Source organism: Procambarus clarkii, chromosome 11, assembly GCF_040958095.1.
Source record: "Procambarus clarkii isolate CNS0578487 chromosome 11, FALCON_Pclarkii_2.0, whole genome shotgun sequence".
Classification (NCBI taxonomy): Eukaryota; Metazoa; Arthropoda; class Malacostraca; order Decapoda; family Cambaridae; genus Procambarus; species Procambarus clarkii.
Window position 1 is genome coordinate 34,070,399 of NC_091160.1, and position 19,688 is coordinate 34,090,086.

Sequence of the window (19,688 nt, forward strand, 5' to 3'; positions counted from 1 at the left end):
CTACCCATTTCATTATGTATGAGGTCAATTATTTTTTATTGGAGTTAAAATTAACGTAGATATATGACCGAACCTAACCAACCCTACCTAACCTAACCTAACCTATCTTTATAGGTTAGCTTAGGTTAGGTAGCCGAAAAAGTTAGGTTAGGTTAGGTTAGGTAGGTTAGGTAGACGAAAATACATTAATTCATGAAAACTTGGATTATTAGGCAAATCGGGCCTTGCATAGTAGGCCAAGAATTGCGTTCTGGCTATTAGGTACGACATATATATATATATATATATATATATATATATATATATATATATATATATATATATATATATATATATATATGTCGTACCTAATAGCCAGAACGCACTTCTCAGCCTACTATTCAAGGCCCGATTTGCCTAATAAGCCAAGTTTTCATGAATTAATGTTTTTTCGTCTACCTAACCTACCTAACCTAACCTAACCTAGCTTTTTTTGGCAACCTAACCTAACCTTACCTATAAATATAGGTTAGGTTAGGTTAGGTAGGGTTGGTTAGGTTCGGTCATATATCTACGTTAATTTTAACTCCAATAAAAAAAAATGACCTCATACATAGAGAAAAGGGTTGCTTTATCATTTCATAAGAAAAAAATTATAGTAAATATATTAATTCAGGAAAACTTGGCTTATTAGGCAAATCGGGCCTTGAATAGTAGGCTGAGAAGTGAGTTCTGGCTACTAGGTACGACATATATATATATATATATATATATATATATATATATATATATATATATATATTTATATATATATATATATATATATATATATATATATATATAAATATATATATATATATATATATATATATATATATATATATATATATATATATATATATATATATATATATATATATATATATATGTGAGGGGGCACTGACTACGGGTGCTGGCCACCCAGCAACCAACCACTTGTCTCACACATGTAATTACTAAAACACTTCATTAAATTTCGCAATGCTCGGCCCAACTGTGCTGTCTTCACCCACCAACAGCTCACTATATCATTGCATTTATTCTTTTAGAAATACTTGATGTATGTGTGTATGCTTTTCTTTATTTGAGGAGCGTTGAAAAATGCATATATATATATATATATATATATATATATATATATATATATATATATATATATATATATATATATATATATATATATATATATATATATATATATATATATATATAAGCTGAGAAGTCAAATTTAAAAGTCATAATAGCCTTAATATTAATGACTACTATATTGTTAGCATTGATAGTACATAGTACAAACACTAGGTTATTCATAGCTAAATCTACATATGATGATAGGCCAAATTAGGTTTGACTTAGAATAGTTTGGCCAAAGGTTTAGTTACGTCCCTCGTTAGATTTAACCAAGATTAGATTAGGCTAGGGGCTACATTAAATCAAGGCTAGAGGGGGGACTAGCCCCTAATAAAGGGGCTGGTTCCAAACCTGCACACAGAAATAACATCACATGAGACCAGAAGACATGGCAGGATGTGCAGAATACCCCCGTTGAAGAGCAGAGGTGCAACAGGTACTCTGAGAGAGAACTCTATCAACATCAGAGGCCCGAGACTGTTCAACACGCTTCCACTACACATAAGGGACATAACTGGCCGACCCCTCACAGTGTTCAAGAGAGAACTGGATAAGCACCTCCAAAAGAAACCTGATCAACCAGGCTGTGATTCGTACGTCAGGTTGCGAGCAGCCGCGTCCAACAGCCTGGTCGATCAGTCCGGCAACCAGGAGGCCTGGTCGACGACCGGGCTGCAGGGACGCTAAGCCCCGGAAGCACCTCAAGGTAACCTCAAGGTAAGGTAAGGTAGGGTAGTCCGAAGCTTAGACCAAGGATAGTTTAGGCTATGCCCAGGCCAGGTTGGCTACATACAGGTCATTAGAATTTGCTACAGTCTCTATATATATTAGATATACTATATATATAATCACATATATAATAAAATATCGAGCTAAGGTGTTATTAGATATAACGCAAGTTATCCTGGAATTCATAACAATACCATGGGGACTCAAACTACGGTCACAGGAACAGGAGGTACGGTACACACTGCATACTAACCAGGCGCTGGCGCTTCGTACATACAACATAACCCTCCTTAAACCGGTTTTCGCAAGACAAACATTCATTTAAATTATAATAGAACGAAGTCATGCTTACATACACACATTACTGCGTTGAACTACGCATAAACCTGTGTCTCTGGCTCTGACAGAGCCCCAGCTTGAAGCGAAAAGAAAGTTTGGTAAATATTGAATGTTCCAAGATTACTTAGTCCCCGCTGCAGAGAAAATTGGCAACACGTCTTGAAAATAGGTGAAGAAACATCAACAGCTGTTCAACTGTTAGACATACATTTGGCATCAAAGTCAAGTAATGGCTCAAACACTTTTATTTTATTGGAGTTTTAGCGTTTTATTGATAAAGACAATTGTAAAAGTTTCTTAATATGGCAGTACTTCTAAGGCGACCTTAATGACATCAACTGTGGATATTTTCTAGTTATTTTTTTGTTTTCCAAAATATGTCATAGGAAGCGTCATTGTAACAAAGCTAGAGTCGATAATAAGAGTAGGAGTAGCCATAACATTAGAGAAAACACAAACACATATTAATATCCAACTTTTGAGCCAGAATCTACAATTATAACCATGTTAGGCGCCAAGAACATAGCCTCGCCCACAGCCTCGCCAGCCTAACAATTTCAACAACAATTTCACCGCTGTAAACACTTCATATAATACTCCCAACAAGTCTAATAAATCAATATTTTTGTAAACAACACTAGAGCACTAGAACAGTGGTTATCCTATTGAATTATCTGTGATGTTCGTTGTATATGAGATGAGTAATTATCAAGAAGCTGAGGACCTTGGACGTCTATCTGTGCGCATCGCAGTGACGTCTCGACCAGCACCAGGGAGGTAGGTGTCTCTCTCTCACTGCTCGACCAGCAGCCTCTCACTGCTCGACCAGCAGCATGGAGGTAGGTGTCTACCTCTCTCTCTCACTGCTCGACCAGCAGCATGGAGGTAGGTGTCTACCTCTCTCTCTCACTGCTAGACCAGCACCATGGAGGTAGGTGTCTACCTCTCTCTCTCTCACTGCTCGACCAGCACCATGGAGGTAGGTGTCTACCTCTCTCTCTCTCACTGCTCGACCAGCAGCATGGAGGTAGGTGTCTACCTCTCTCTCTCACTGCTAGACCAGCACCATGGAGGTAGGTGTCTACCTCTCTCTCTCACTGCTAGACCAGCACCATGGAGGTAGGTGTCTACCTCTCTCTCTCTCACTGCTCGACCAGCAGCATGGAGGTAGGTGTCTACCTCTCTCTCTCACTGCTAGACCAGCACCATGGAGGTAGGTGTCTACCTCTCTCTCTCACTGCTCGACCAGCAGCATGGAGGTAGGTGTCTACCTCTCTCTCTCACTGCTAGACCAGCACCATGGAGGTAGGTGTCTACCTCTCTCTCTCTCACTGCTCGACCAGCAGCATGGAGGTAGGTGTCTACCTCTCTCTCTCACTGCTAGACCAGCACCATGGAGGTAGGTGTCTACCTCTCTCACTGCTTGACCAGCACCATGGAGGTAGGTGCCTACCTCTCTCTCTCACTGCTTGACCAGCACCATGGAGGTAGGTGCCTACCTCTCTCTCTCACTGCTTGACCAGCACCATGGAGGTAGGTGTCTACCTCTCTCTCTCACTGCTTGACCAGCAGCATGGAGGTAGGTGTCTACCTCTCTCACTGCTTGACCAGCACCATGGAGGTAGGTGCCTACCTCTCTCTCTCACTGCTTGACCAGCAGCATGGAGGTAGGTGTCTACCTCTCACTGCTCGACCAGCAGCATGGAGGTAGGTGTCTACCTCTCACTGCTCAACACACTTTTAAACTAAAGTTTTAACTATATCTACGAACTATCATGCAAGAGGAGCCACACATCTATGGATCATCCAATAGAATCAGCAGACTTCTAGATGTTACTACTGCTCGGTTACAAGTATCTCTGGGAGTTCTCATTATCTGCTGATGTAGACCTGACCAAATGTAAACTGTGTCAACAAAATTATTCGCACACCCTCCGTCACTATGTGATGGAGTGCGAAAAGATCGTGAATTTAGAGACAATTCTATAACCAATGTTCCAACGATGTGTAAATATTTCATTCGAAATGATCTGCTACCAGAAATATTATCCAAATATCCCCAGTTTGCTAACTGTACTGTAGGTAGTAACTAAGTGATTGTAACCTATCCACCGCTACCCACTGGATGGGGGGCGGTGTGCAGGACAAACATATCAATTGTGACACTAGGCTCTCCACATATGTCACTTGCTTAATTTAGAACCTGTACTTGAGGTCGATCTCGAACCCATTGTTGATGTGACGACTTAGACTGAATGTTGTAACTAACTCATCAAGATTGTAACTTGCTTAGCTAAATGAATTGTGGGGTTGAGTCCCTGAGCCCATTATGTGCCTCTGTAACCCTTTCCACTACCGCCCACAAGATGGCTATGGGGCGCATAATAAATGAACTAAACTTACTAACTATGAAAAAAATGTTTTAGTGTACAAAGTCTACTGATTCTTTAATTCGACAATATTGTAGCACATTCGGCTTCGTTTTCAACTTACAACCCGGTTTCGCTTTCCTGGCGGGCCAGAAATAGTTGGGTACGTTTCCTTTCACCTGATGTCTCTGTTCACCCACAGTAAATGCGTACCCCAGGAGTTAGGTAACTGCTCTGGACTTGTATCCTGAAGGGAAAGTCGACCTTGGGGCGGTCATGGATACAAGCCTAATTAATATACTGTATGAATAGAAATTGTTTTATGTATGAATATTACTGTTTGAAAAGTTATGATAAGAAATATACACTTAGAACCAGTATATATATATGGCTATACACCCAAGCCAGTGAACTAGCCTATGAAACCAACCCAAGCCTGTGGAAAGAGGAATACAACATAGGTACACAGTTCTCAAACTGGTATATCTGGTCTGACGAGTATGCCCGCCCCTCCCCCCCACCCCCTCCCAAGAGGACGACCAGATACCATCTCCTAGTTTCATCCCCCCCACCCCACCACCCCATCTAATGGGGTACGTACCCAAACATACCCACCCACTACCAACCATTATCACTAGTCATGGCCGCCAGCAAGTGAATCTCTGACATTCAACACTGTGTATTTACGTATGTAGCTCAGCCTAGCATTTTAAAAGCACTACAATCACCTTCTGTGGTTGATTGTTCAATAAATCCCTGAACTATATGTTTGACAAATCTCTCACCCTGTCCATGGAGGACAGAAGAAAATGTATATATTCTGGTTAGCACTGTAAATGTCTGGCCACGTCTGTGGTAGATAATAATAATAATAATAATAAAAACACTGTGTTCTATAAATAATAAATAAATGTTTATTCAGGTAAGGTACATACATACAAGAGATTTTACAAAAAATGATAGATTTATAGATAGAGCTAGTACATACAATGCCTAAAGCCACTATTACGCAAAGCGTTTGGGTTTCACTATGTATTGGTGATTGTGCGGTAATGAAAAAAAGGATTACAGAGGGCGTGGAGGATCTGTAGTCACATCTCAGCCAAGATTTTTACAAAGTTCTTTTGAGCCCATTCGTACACGTGTCAATTACAGCGCCGCCTAGTGACAGACTCTATTGATCTGTGGGTCCCCTTGAAGGTCTTGCACTACACCACATAAATAGCCTAAGTTACTCTTTATTTGTTATTTTGGAATGCATTTTATTATCTCAATAAACTTACTTGAACTTGAGGCTAATAGAAAACTTTTCTTACAGCAAGTTCTATATATTTAACAATATGTTCTTATACGTTGAAGGTAGGCCTCTATGAATGATGGCATAATTTGGAATATGGGTTTTAACAGTAATATCAATAATGATAATAATAATTTTTCATTTTCATTTTTCCAATAATAATAATAATAATAATAATAAATTGTTCAATCATTTTTCATTGTCATTTCATTTATTATTATTTTTCATTTCATTTTATTCATTTGGACTTTCATTAACAGGGGAAAGCGCCAGGCCATTACGACTATATAGCACTGGGAAGGGGTCAGGATAAGGATTTGGGATGGAACAAGGGAAAAGAATGGTGCCCAACCACTTGTGGACGGTCGGGGATTGAACGCTGACCTGCATAAAGCGAGACCGTACTTCACTTACATATAAAAGACAAGTGCAATATATATAATTAATACGCAGAGCGATTCGGGTACAGATATATTTGTTTATAAAGGTTTCAAGTCACATAACCCGTACATTCAAACATACACAGTCTCCGTGGTGTAGTGGTAAGACACTCGCCTGGCGTTCCGCGAGCGCTATGTCATGGGTTCGTATCCTGGCCGGGGAGGATTTACTGAGCGTAATTCCTTAACTGTAGCCTCTGTTTAACTCAACAGTAAAATGTGTACTTGGATGAAAAAACGATTCTTCGCGGCGGGGATCGTATTCCAGGGACCTGCCCGAAACGCTACGCGTACTAGTGGCTGTACACGAATGTAACAACTCTTGTATATATCTCAATACATGTTAGTGTTATTATCTACTAAATTCTATGTTCAAATATCAATCACCCGAGGCCCAATTACGAGGAGTTAACGAGCAGTCGTTACAACTTCCAACTATCTCTAGCCAAGACCATATCCAGCTGTTGACCAGACCCACACACTAGAAGGTGAAGGGACGACGACGTTTCGCTCCGTCCTGGACCATTCTCAAGTCGAAATGTCGTCGTCCCTTCACCTTCTAGTGTGTGGTCTGGTCAACAAACTTTAGCCACATTATTGTGACTCATAGCCAAGACCATCCATCTGCTTTTCAGACCCTAAGGGGTTTAACCCGACTGACAAGCAACCGCATGGAAACTCTTATCTTACCTCACGTGGGAGATAATAATTCTTTTAACTTAAGATACAGTTTGGTAAGGCATTGCTATCTCATCTCCCAGCTGTTGCAGCATCAAAGGGTTCGAGACCCACCACAAGTACAGTCTTCAAGCTTAATAACTTACACACGTGGAGAGCTATTGTCTTAACCCTGCAAACACAAACCCGTAACACACTACGGGCTCACCATAGCCCGTGCTACTTGCCCCGCTCCTGTGCCAGGTAAGTTACGGACTCACCATAGCCCGTGCTACTTGCCCCGCTCCTGTGCCAGGTAAGTTACGGACTCGCCATAGCCCGTGCTACTTGCCCCGCTCCTGTGCCAGGTAAGTTACGGACTCGCCATAGCCCGTGCTACTTGCCCCGCTCCTGTGCCAGGTAAGTTACGGGCTCACCATAGCCCGTGCTACTTGCCCCGCTCCTGTGCCAGGTAAGTTACGGGCTCACCATAGCCCGTGCTACTTGCCCCGCTCCTGTGCCAGGTAAGTTACGGGCTCACCATAGCCCGTGCTGCTTGGAACTTTTCGTTCCAGGTAGCGAATCTTAAACAACAACAACCCGTAGGAAATGTATATGTTTATCTCTCAGAATGTTCGGTAATATGTTTATTGTTTGTGATGTGTGTCTATGTATGTATTAACACGATGTACTGAACGGGGTGAGAATAGCTTCAGCTACCTCATCCCTTTGTGTGGATTTTACATCAATAAACTTATTTCAATTTCAATTTCACAACAACCCGTACTGTCCCTATTTTCTGCTTGTTACAACTTGTAATAAGGTTGATATATCTCGGTATGACGGTTTTATGACGTATTAGAACGTTGTTACAACTTGTTAGGTGTTCAAACTTGTTCAGCAAGTAACAAAGAAGATGGGGTGGAGTGGAGAGGGGGGGGGGGGGGAGAGGTATGGCAAAATTGCCATGGTAGGGAGAAAGTATATAGGTGTGGTCTTGATGTATGGGGCCCGGGCGACACCTGGCAACCCCCGCACGCTCTCCGAGTGGGGTCTAAGACCTGAGAAAAGTATGTGTCATCAACGTCATCCCTCCTCTTTTTTTAAACAAATCCAACCTCACCTCACCTAACATAGCCTCTCCCAACCTCTCCTCACCTAACCTAACCTTACCTAACTTAACCTAACGGAAATACGACATCAATTTTTAGTTTTATATATGGTGTGGACGATGTGTGTTACGTCACTATGACGTGATAACGGCCATGTTAGTACAGGTTTTAGAGTGGGCCACTGGTTGTCTCTTTAGCCATGTTTGGGAGGTGAGCGCTGTCTCCCTCCTCGTGTATAAGACATAGTGGGATAGACCTTCCATTTGGTCCTCAGGACCACACCTCGTCCTCTGAGAATCTTGTATGTGGTGATCATGTCTCTCCTAACTCTTCTGTCTTCCAGCGACGTGAGCTTTAGTTCCCTTAGGCTTTCCTCGTAGCTCATACCCAAAATTTGCCAGTGCAGGCTATTAAACACATGGCTCTGTATGACTAACCATCCTGCGAGATGGGGACTTGTATTACCACTGCTACCTTATTCAATCTTGTGTTGATGATATCCTCAAAATGCATCCGAAGTCTGCCAGTGCAGCCCGCTTATCACATGCCTCTGTATGACTAACCATCCTGTGTGATGGGGATTTCTTAGCATCGCCTAGTTAGTTTTTTGACACACTGTACTCCACTTCATATAGTCTAGGGTAGCTGCACTAATGCAGATGTATCTTATATCTTAATAAAAAAAAATCAGCTCATGTGGCATTCCTTTGAATCTTACGGACTCCACGCTGGCACTGCATACTCCAGGATTAGTCTGACATGAGTGGTATACAAGGTTCTCAATGATTCGTTACACGTTTTTAATGGCAGTTCTTATGTTGGCCAACCTAGCATATGCCGCTGATGATAGCTTCTTCGTGTGGACTTCAGGGGACAGGTCTGGCGTGATATCAACTCCCAGGTCTTTTTCACTCCCTGATTCTTGAAGGATTTCATCTCCCAAATGGCATCTTGTATTTGGCTCCCTACACTTGTCTTCAATACTTTACATTTGCTCGAGTTAAAGTCGAATAGCCATTGTTTGGACCATTTCTTCAGTATATCCAGGTCATCTTGTAGCCTCATGCTCTCCTCCTTTGTCTTGATCCTGTATGTTATTAGCATCGTCAGCAAGCCATGAGAGGAATGAGTATACAATCTGGAAGATCATTTACATATATCAGAAACAGGATAGGACCGAGTACAGAGCCCTGTGGGACTCCACTGGTGACTTCACGCCAATCGGAGGTCTCACCCCTCACTGTAACTCTCTGCTTCCTATTGCTTAGATACTCCCTTATCCACTGGAGCACCTTAACAGCTACACCTGCCTGTCTCTCCAGCTTATGAACCAGCCTCTTATGCGGTACTGTGTCAAAGGCTTTCCGACAATCCAAGAAAATGCAGTCCGCCCAGCCCTCTCTTTCTTGCTTAATCTGTGTTACCTGGTCATAGAATTCTATTAAGCCAGTCAGGCAAGATTTACCCTCCCTGAACCCATGTTGTCGATTTGTCACGAAGTCCCTTCTCTCCAGATGTGTTACCAGGTTTTTTCTCACGATCTTCTCCATCACCTTGCATGGTATACAAGTCAAGGACACTGGCCTGTAGTTCAGTGCCTCTTGCCTGTCGCCCTTTTTGTATATTGGGACCACATTCGCCGTCTTCCATATTTCTGGTAGGTCTCCCGTCTCCAGTGACTTAATAAGTTTACTTTTAAAGGGGTTTCAGTAGTACAGTCGGGTTCGTTCTCGACTCACAGTCGAGAATTTCGGGTTCGAATCCCGGGCGGTACAGAAACGGTTGGGCGCATTTCCTATCACCTGTTTAGCTAGCAGTAAGTAGGTACCTGGGAGTTAGTCAGCTTGTTGTGGTGTTGCATCCTGGGGGGGGGGGGAGGTGACCTCGACATAAGCCTAACGTATATACATACACTCTGGCTGCCTGTCCCCTGACACATTGAATTAAATGAATTATATATCATGGAGAGTGGCACGCGTAGTGCTTCTGCACACCTTTTTAGTATTCATGGGTGATTCCGTCAGGTTCATCAGTCTTTTTCACATCAAGATCCAACAGATACCGCCTAACCTCATCTCTGGTAATTTCGAGCCGTTTCCAGGCTGCCTGGTTTACTGCCACCTATCTTAGTTCAGGCACTTTACACACAGAGATCACACTAACGTGATGCGTCAAATGAACAAATCCACAAGGGCCGTGACGAGGATTCGAACCTGCGTCCGGGAGCATCCCAGACACTGCCTTAATCGACTGAGCTACGACAGGGTTAAAAGGGTTTTAACCCTGTCGTAGCTCAGTCGATTAAGGCAGTGTCTGGGATGCTCCCGGACGCAGGTTCGAATCCTCGTCACGGCCCTTGTGGATTTGTTCAGGGACTTCTCGTTCTATTGTGAAGACCTCCTGAACTACTCTCTAGTTGAGTGCTTCACACACCTCCTTGTCATTCTCTGTACGCCTGTCCTCACACGTTCTCAGTTTCACCACCTGTTCATTACCTATTTGTTTTCCTCCTCATGTGACTGTGGAGCAGCCTTGGCTTTCGGAGCTATGTCATTTTCACACTGTCTTTCTGCGTCTCGTCTTAAGCTTTGGAACTCACTCCTGCCCCTCTGCTCTCTGTCGTTCTCTTATTTCTGTATTTACTCCTCGCCCTTGTATCTCCTTGCTTAACCAGGTATGTCCTTTTCGCCTTTCTTTTGCTTTTCATATTTTACAAACCGAAACTGTCTCTATTTTCCGCTTGTTACAACTTGTAATAAAGTTGTTATATCTTGGCTTAACGTGTTTATGACGTATTAGAACGTTGTTACAACTTGCTATATGGGTTGTTATAACTGGTTAGGTGGTGTTAAAACTTGTTCGAACGTTGTACCAACGTTGTAGTTTCGGTGTGTGTTTGGCGGGAAAGTTGCCGTGCTGTAACTGCTGTGTGTGTACATCGTATCCACTTACTTAACGCCTTTTGATCTTTCAGATGTTGGATAAAACAACTGTGGGTGTGGGCGTGGGTGTGGGCGTGGGGGCGGCGGCTGTGATGTGGGCGTGGCGCAGGTTTTCGTCCCCATGGATTCCCTCCAAGTAAGTACTTTGAAATTTCCCGCCAAGTAAGAACCTTTAAATTTCCCGCCAAATAAGAACCGTTAAATTTCCCGCCAAGTAAGAACCTTTAAATTTCCCGCCAAGTAAGAGCATTTAAATTTCCCGCCAAGTAAGAACCTCCAATTTCCCGCCAAGTACTGTAGGTATTATTATTGTTTTTGTTACATATATTTCTTAACTCTTGTTGTAATTGATTACAATTACCATTGGCAGGTGGGAGGAGGTAGGGGAGGTGGGCGAATTGACCATCTACCCGATCAAGTCAGGTCTTGGGGTCAGCGTCAACCAGGCTGAAGCTACCGAATACGGCCTGGCTCGCGGCACTCTTGAAGACAGGTCAGCTCTTAAGTCCCACTCCTCTTGGTTCACTAACGAAACCTGTACATCTTTCTTCAATTAATATAGGTGCCGTTCATGGGGTATAATATGGGTGCCATTCATGGTGGACCACCGCATGTATATATGAGAGAGAGATAAAGCTTCACTGCCACACCAAGTCTAACTTACAATAACTAATTTATTCACCAAAGAAAACACAGAAATTATATACACACGGTTGGGGGGAATAATTATCTTTAAATTATCACATAAGCGAGTACATAAATAAAGTATATAAAGCACTCCACTAGTAACAGCCTAATCCCTCTGCCTAATAACTGCCTAATAACAGCCTAATCCCTCTGCCTAATAACAGCCTAATCCCTCTGCCTAATAACAGCCTAATCCCTCTGCCTAATAACAGCCTAATCACCACTGCCGCCTCATTCACAACAATCAGGGGCTCACAGGATGCTCAGGGACTAAAAGTGTAGGTACATGAGGTATCAATGTGTCCCCATGTGCCTCCAGTGTCCCTCATGTGCCTCCAGTATCCTCATGTGTCCCCAGTATCCCCCTATGTGTCCCCCAGTATGCCCCACGATCACTAAAGTACCCCCATGTGTCCACTACTCCGCAGGGCGTTCATAGCGATGACGGCCGATGACAATCGGTCGGTATCGGGGCGCCAGCTGCCTCGTATGACTATGGTATGGCTGAAGATGGACGGGGATGTGGTCTCCATGGGCGCCGACGGCTACTCTAGCGTGACCTTCGACCTCTCCGACGTCCGCAAGAACCATAAGGTGGCTGAGACCAAGTGAGTGGTTATTCTCTCTTATACAACACTTTTTAGATTCTTCTTAAGCCACTGACGCCATAATTAAAATGTATATTACAGGCAGAATTATATATATATCTAATTTCCGTTAGGTTACGTTAGGTTCAGTTTGTTTAGGTTCAATTCATTTAGGTTAGGTTCATTTAGGTTTGGTTAGGTTAGGCTAGGTGCATTTAGGTTTGGTTAGGTTAGGCTAGGTTCATTTAGGTTTGGTTAGGTTAGGCTAGGTTCATTTAGGTTTGGTTAGGTTAGGCTAGGTTCATTTAGGTTTGGTTAGGTTAGGCTAGGTTCATTTAGGTTTGCTTAGCTTAGGCTAGGTTCATTTAGGTTTGGTTAGGTTAGGCTAGGTTCATTTAGGTTTGCTTAGCTTAGGCTAGGTTCATTTAGGCTTGGTTAGGTATAATTCTGTTAGGTTAGTTTTAGTTAGGTTAGATTATAGGTACAGTTAGGTAAGGTTACAAATAGAAATAGGATCGCTGGATTTTTCAATCGTAAATTTGACGTATATGAATAAGTCTGGGTATAAACAGAAGCTGTCTCTCATAGGCCAATATAGGCTTTCTATACTTTTATATGTGTTACGTTCTTATATTAAGAATGTATAGTTATCAAGAGAGAGTGTTTATAGTGTGTGTGGTATGATACAGGGTGAGGGGGGGTAGAAATAGCCTAAGCTACTCTATCCCTTTGAGATGTATTTATTGCTTATCTCAATAAACATACTTGAACATGAACTTGATACAGGGTGTGGGACCAGCAAGTGAAGGGTATCGATTGCGGGGAAGACGCGGCTCGCCTCTTGACCGAAGTCGTCACAGAAGGCAAAACTAAATTACGACTGCTCTACCGAGGAGATGTCATGAACAACAGAGTCGCCCGTAGGCTTGAGTACTACAACTTCCCCAAGATCCTCGACACTGACAGGGTGAGTACATGAGTCAGTGGTTAAAAAAAATTTGTGTGAAATGCCTTTAAGTTTGTTCCCATCTGATAATTGGTCGTACACCACAGGTATTTTACGCTGAGACATGCGCCTATCTCATTGGCTGTGAGTCGTCGCTACAAGATCTCAACTCCCGTCTGGAGGTGCCGGTGACTATGGGCAACTTTCGCGCCAACATCATCGTTAAGGGCTCGAAACCCTCCGACGAGGACGATTGGGCCTACGTCAAGATCGGGAAAGCCGTCTTCAGGACTGTCAAACCTTGCCAGAGGTGAGGCTTGGGGGGGAATATATATATAACTCTTACCTTTAATATTTACATTTATGGTCTATTGTGTAACAATCTTGAACAACGTCAGAGTCTTGGATAATGTATATATGTGTAGTTCAAAGCCGTTTGATACTAATGAGGGAAGCCTAGTTATGATGAATTATTTGAAAGCCTTAGTATCATGATTATTTGCCCGAAACGCTATGCGTATTAGTGGCTTTAGGTATTGTATGTACTAACTCTATAAATCCAACATTATGTTTGTAACTCATCACCTATATATGTACTTTTACCTGAATTTGAATTTGAATTTGAATTCTCATCTACACCCACAGGTGTATCCTGACGACCGTTGACCCGAAAACAGGGACAAGACACCCCAAACAGGAGCCACTGAGGACCCTTCGCACGTAAGTACCCTGCAAGGGGATGTCCCCGTCAGTGGAGGGGTCGGGAGGGTCCTTGTGCTTCGATTTCAGCGCCGGGGTTCGATTCCCGGCGCTGGCGGAAACTGTGGGGGAATATACCGAGATTAAATACAAGAGGAGAATTACATAGGACCGTACATTTGGTACAAGAACCATGAATTTAAAATCAAATAATATTCTAAAATTGATAATAAGTACAAGATAATTAAGCTCTCTTAGCTGCATGCAAGGTTCCTATGCTGGATTTGTAAGTCCGCTTTTCTGTGATCTTGTCTAGTTCTGTGTCCTTGTCCAGTTGAACTGTGACCAGTTCGATCCCCAAGGGCCAGATTCACTAAGCAGTTACGCAAGTACTTACGAACGTGTATATCTTTTCTCAATCTTTGGCGGCTTTGTTTACAATTATTACACAGTTAATGAGCTCTAAATCACCAGGAGGCTGTTTATAACAATAACAACAGTTGATTGGGAAGTTTTCATGCTTGCAAACTGTTTAATAAATGTAAACAAAGCCGCCAAAGATTGAGAAAAGATGTACACGTTCGTAAGTTCTTGCATAACTGCTTCGTGAATCTGGCTGATAGTGGAAATGGGTTGTAGCAGGTAAGGCTGCTCCTGAGGGCTGATCTGGCTCATAAACTGCAGAACACAATATACCTGCGGGTACACCCACACATTTAGCATATAAGTTTACATGGAATAGATAAAACAGCTGAGCACTGGTAAGAAACTCAGATACTGCATGAGTAGGTCAGAACTTACTAATAATGAGGCGTAGCCTAGCTGCCTAACGACTCTCAATTTATATATATGGAAGTATTAATGTTATAAAGCATGTTAATTAGCCAATCTACGCTCTAAAATAATTAACAACTTATACTGAAATTGTCCAACCACTTGGGCTGGACAGTAGAGCGACGGTCTCCCTTCATGCAGGTCGGCGTTCAATCCCCGACCGTCCATAAGTGGTTGGGGCACCATTCCTTTCCCTCCGTCCCATCCCAAATCCTTATCCTGACCCCTTCCAAGGGCTATATAGTCGAAATGGCTTGGTGCTTCCCCTGATAGTTCCCTTCCCTTATCCTGAATTGAGAATGATTATTTTCTGTATTTAGACTGATTGTTGTGATAAAGGTATATCACAAGGTAATTGCTTAATGGCTTTAAAAATTATTGGCAGTTCTTGATAGGACCTTTTGTTCTTTAGTAAGGATTTTGAAATGACATCACTGGAAGCTATAACTTTGGTTCCAGCAATATTTTTGATTACCTGGAAGCTTGTAGATTCTGGAGAAGCTTGTAGATTCTGGAGAAGCTTGTAGATTCTGGAGAAGCTTGTAGATTCTGGAGAAGCTTGTAGATTCTGGAGAAGTTTGTAGATGCTAGAGAAGCTTGTAGATTCTGGAGAAGCTTGTAGATTCTGGAGAAGCTTGTAGATTCTGGAGAAGCTTGTAGATTCTGGAGAAGCTTGTAGATTCTGGAGAAGCTTGTAGATTCTGGAGAAGCTTGTAGATTCTGGAGAAGCTTGTAGATTCTGGAGAAGCTTGTAGATTCTGGAGAAGCTTGTAGATTCTGGAGAAGCTTGTAGATGCTAGAGAAGCTTGTAGATTCTGGAGAAACTTGTAGATTCTGGAGAAGCTTGTAGATTCTGGAGAAGCTTGTAGATGCTAGAGAAGCTTGTAGATTCTGGAGAAGCTTGTAGATTCTGGAGAAGCTTGTAGATTCTGGAGAAGCTTGTAGATGCTAGAGAAGCTTGTAGATTCTGGAGAAGCTTGTAGATTCTGGAGAAGCTTGTAGATGCTAGAGAAGCTTGTAGATTCTGGAGAAGCTTGTAGATTCTGGAGAAGCTTGTAGATGCTAGAGAAGCTTGTAGATTCTGGAGAAGCTTGTAGATGCTAGAGAATACATCTACAATATTATACAGGCATTAAGCCCAATAATCTACTTGACCAAAGGTCATACAGGAAGCTGATGTAGATACAGTAGATATGATCAATAGATAATAATTCTGATATGATTCTGATATATAGATATGATATGGAATAATACATTCGTCAGATAATAATAATAATATTAACATGTGTGGAATTTTCCACAGAACCAACACAAATAGGCAGAGTTTCTTTCACCCTGATGCCCCCTGTTACCTAGCAGTAAATAGGTACCTGGGAGTTAGACAGCTGCTACGGGCTGCTTCCTGGGGATATGTGTGTGTGTTAGAGAGAAATATATGTAGTAGACATAACAGAAGAAAAATAAATTGGTTAGAGAGAGAGAGAGAGAGAGAGAGAGAGAGAGAGAGAGAGAGAGAGAGAGAGAGAGAGAGAGAGAGAGAGAGAGAGAGAGAGAGAGAGAGAGAGAGAGAGAGAGAGAGAGAGAGAGAGAGAGATAGAGAGAGAGAGAGAGAGAGAGAGAGAGAGAGAGAGAGAGAGAGAGAGAGAGAGAGAGAGAGAATAGAGAGAGAGAATAGAGAGAGAATAAAGAAAGAAGAGAGAGAATAGAGAGAGAGAGAGAGAGAGAGAGAGAGAATAGAGAGAGAGAATAGAGAGAGAATAAAGAAAGAAGAGAGAGATAGAGAGAGAGAGAGAGAGAGAGAGAGAGAGAGAGAGAGAGAGAGAGAGAGAGAGAGAGAGAGAGAGAGAGAGAGAGAGAGAGAGAGAGAGAGAGAGAGAGAGAGAGAGAGAGAGAGAGAGAGAGAGAGAGAGAGAGAGAGAATAGAGAGAGAAAATAGAGAGAGAATAAAGAAAGAAGAGAGAGAATAGAGAGAGAGAATAGAGAGAGAGAGAGAGAGAGAGAATAGAGAGAGAGAATAGAGAGAGAATAAAGAAAGAAGAGAGAGAATAGAGAGAGAATAAAGAAAGAAGAAAGAGAATAGAGAGAGAATGAATAACACCAAAACAACTCACGTTCACAACCAATCTATAGACTTACACTCATATATCTTTGTGTTTACAGGTTCCGGGCGCTGAAGGAGCCGGCCAAGCTGGCCAAGGTGTGGTCCACCAGCCCCCTCATGGGCATCAGTACAGGCATCGACGTCACGGGCACAGTCGCCGTCGGAGACAAGGTCCTAGTCGCCAGGATCTCACAGAACCCTAAGCTGACAATCTTTTAGAACTGACAGGAGCCTCGACAGAAACTTTTCCAGTATTCCCACTCATAATTCATCCAGCATCCACTACAAGTCATCCAGCACCCACAGCAAGTCATCCAGCACCCACAACAAGTCATCCAGCACCCACAACAAGTCATCCAGCACCCACAACAAGTCATCCAGTACCCACAAGTCATCCAGCACCCACAAGTCATCCAGTACCCACAAGTCATCCAACACCCACAAGTCATCCAACACCCACAAGTCATCCAGTACCCACAAGTCATCCAACACCCACAAGTCATCCAGTACCCACAAGTCATCCAACACCCACAACAAGTCATCCAGCACCCACAACAAGTCATCCAGCACCCACAGCAAGTCATCCAGCACCCACAACAAGTCATCCAGCACCCACAAGTCATCCAGTACCCACAAGTCATCCAACACCCACAAGTCATCCAGTACCCACAAGTCATCCAACACCCACAACAAGTCATCCAGCACCCACAGCAAGTCATCCAGCACCCACAAGTCATCCAGCACCCACAAGTCATCCAGTACCCACAAGTCATCCAACACCCACAACAAGTCATCCAGCACCCACAGCAAGTCATCCAGCACCCACAAGTCATCCAGCACCCACAAGTCATCCAGTACCCACAAGTCATCCAACACCCACAACAAGTCATCCAGCACCCACAACAAGTCATCCAGCACCCACAACAAGTCATCCAGCACCCACAACATGTCATCCAACACCCACAACAAGTCATCCAGCACCCACAACAAGTCATCCAACACCCACAACAAGTCATCCAGCACCCACTACAAGTCATCCAGCACCCACAACAAGTCATCCAGCACCCACAACAAGTCATCCAGCACCCACAACGAGTCATCCAACACTTTTAGGGCCCCTGGTGACAATTCTGAGAACTACTTACATATTTTCATTGAAGAATAATTCACTCATATATTATGTGTGTGGGGAAGGGGGGGGGGATGGGGTATATACCCAGCAGTGCCCAGGTTGACCTTAAACGGTTGTGCCATTTCAGTGCTGGGCACCGCCCCCCCCCCCCAAATGCAACTCTATCCTCAGAGGACAGAGGACAACTCTGTTCTTTTACCATGTAAACATCTTTAGTACTGAACGCGTCCTCCTCAGTGGGTATGTACTCTCGTGGTAATCATCCCCATTCAAGTGCCTATTTTAGTACTGTACTTTCTAAATAGTTCCAAAAAGCATTATGTTTAATTAGTGCCTCATTGTACTTATGGACCCCTGGTCAACTAACTCAGCTTAGGTTAGGTTAGGTTTGTTAGGTTAGGCTAGGTTAGGTTTGTTTGGTTAGGCTAGATTTGGTGTGCTTAGATAGGCTAGGTTTGGGGTGCTTAGTTAGGCTAGAGTTTGGTGTGATTAGTTTAGGTTAGAATAGTTTAGATTAGGTTAACTTATGCTGAGTTAGGTTAATAGTACCGAATGTACTCACTGTTTAGTGTACTAACAAACCCGAGGGTAGGCAACTATGTTAAAACCTGGAGTATAAAACAATGTCCAGTAATAACTTAAAACAATATCTTTTTAGGATAAAGGTTCACTTGTCAATTGACCAAAATATCATCAATGGAACGTTAATAAGCCTAGATGAGCGTACATAAGTATCCAGGTGGTTAAACAGGGAGGATGCACACTCACCAGAATCACTAGCCTCACTTCATATATGCATTATCTAAAATATATCTCACTTCACTGAAGTGAAATCTCACTTTATATATGCACTAGATGATTATCTTGAGGTGATTTCGGGGCTAAGCGTCAACGCGGCCCGGTCCTCGACCAGGCCTCCATTTTTGTTACACACACCCCCAGGAAGCAGCCCGTAGCAGCTGTCTAACTCCCAGGTACCTATTTTACTGCTAGGTAACAGGGGCATAGAGTGAAAGAAACTCTGCCCATTGTTTCTCGCCGGCGCGAGAAACAATGGGCAGTAAGCCGAACCCGGGACCTGGGAGTCAGTAACCCGAACCCGGGACCACAGGTCCCGGGTTCACAAGTCCAGCGTGCTGTCCGCTCGGCCGACCGGCTCCCTATCGTAAAGACCTGATTGGGCACCGGTTCAATCCTCCAGAACCTTCCAGTGAATTCAGTAGAGTTCCGAATTGATAGGCTTTTTTTTTTTTTGCAGGGATATTCCTGCGCGGGCCCTAAGCCTCTGGCTGGCCCACTAAGTGTTGCTTGTTTCTGTTTTACTTGGGCGGAGTATGAGTATTTATGACTCGTATGGTCGCTTCAGTAAGATTTTGTCCCACGTGTTTAACAACAACTTCTGCTCTGTTGAATCTAGTTTGAAATCTTAATGGGTTTGTAACTGTGCACTGTGTTAGATAATGTTCCAGTGGTCTGTCAGGCATTTCTCCACACTGCTGACATTTCCGCTTTTGTTCTATCGTGTGAATGTGTGAATTATATATATATAAAATGTTGAATTATGTATGTGTGTCCTTATTTTCATTTACTATTATTGTATATATACATATGCAGACTGAATATTAGTCCTCTAGATCTTAAACATATATATATATATATATATATATA

The 19,688-nt window shown here is 42.9% G+C and overlaps 2 protein-coding genes across 4 annotated transcripts; one reads left to right on the forward strand and one right to left on the reverse strand.

Annotated features, from left to right (window-relative positions):
* The first annotated feature begins 3,035 nt into the window (after positions 1 to 3,035).
* LOC123758279 (mitochondrial amidoxime reducing component 2) lies at positions 3,036 to 17,278 on the forward strand. Of its 3 annotated transcripts, none has more exons than XM_045742459.2 (8): positions 3,036 to 3,056; positions 11,067 to 11,170; positions 11,405 to 11,527; positions 12,150 to 12,329; positions 13,095 to 13,275; positions 13,362 to 13,564; positions 13,900 to 13,974; positions 16,948 to 17,278. In XM_045742459.2, the coding sequence occupies exons 1-8, from the start codon at positions 3,051 to 3,053 to the stop codon at positions 17,105 to 17,107; spliced, it is 1,032 nt and encodes a 343-aa protein (XP_045598415.1). In that variant the 5' UTR covers positions 3,036 to 3,050; the 3' UTR covers positions 17,108 to 17,278. The 3 variants fall into 3 exon arrangements, with proteins under 3 accessions (XP_045598415.1, XP_069178647.1, XP_045598416.1); XM_069322546.1 differs by lacking the exon at positions 3,036 to 3,056 and adding an exon at positions 3,456 to 3,476; XM_045742460.2 differs by lacking the exon at positions 3,036 to 3,056 and adding an exon at positions 3,904 to 3,924.
* On the reverse strand, positions 17,171 to 17,836 carry LOC138363653 (cerebellar degeneration-related antigen 1-like). The gene has a single exon (XM_069323027.1). It carries the CDS (start codon positions 17,834 to 17,836, stop codon positions 17,171 to 17,173), a length of 666 nt encoding a protein of 221 aa, XP_069179128.1.
* Positions 17,837 to 19,688: the final 1,852 nt, after the last annotated feature.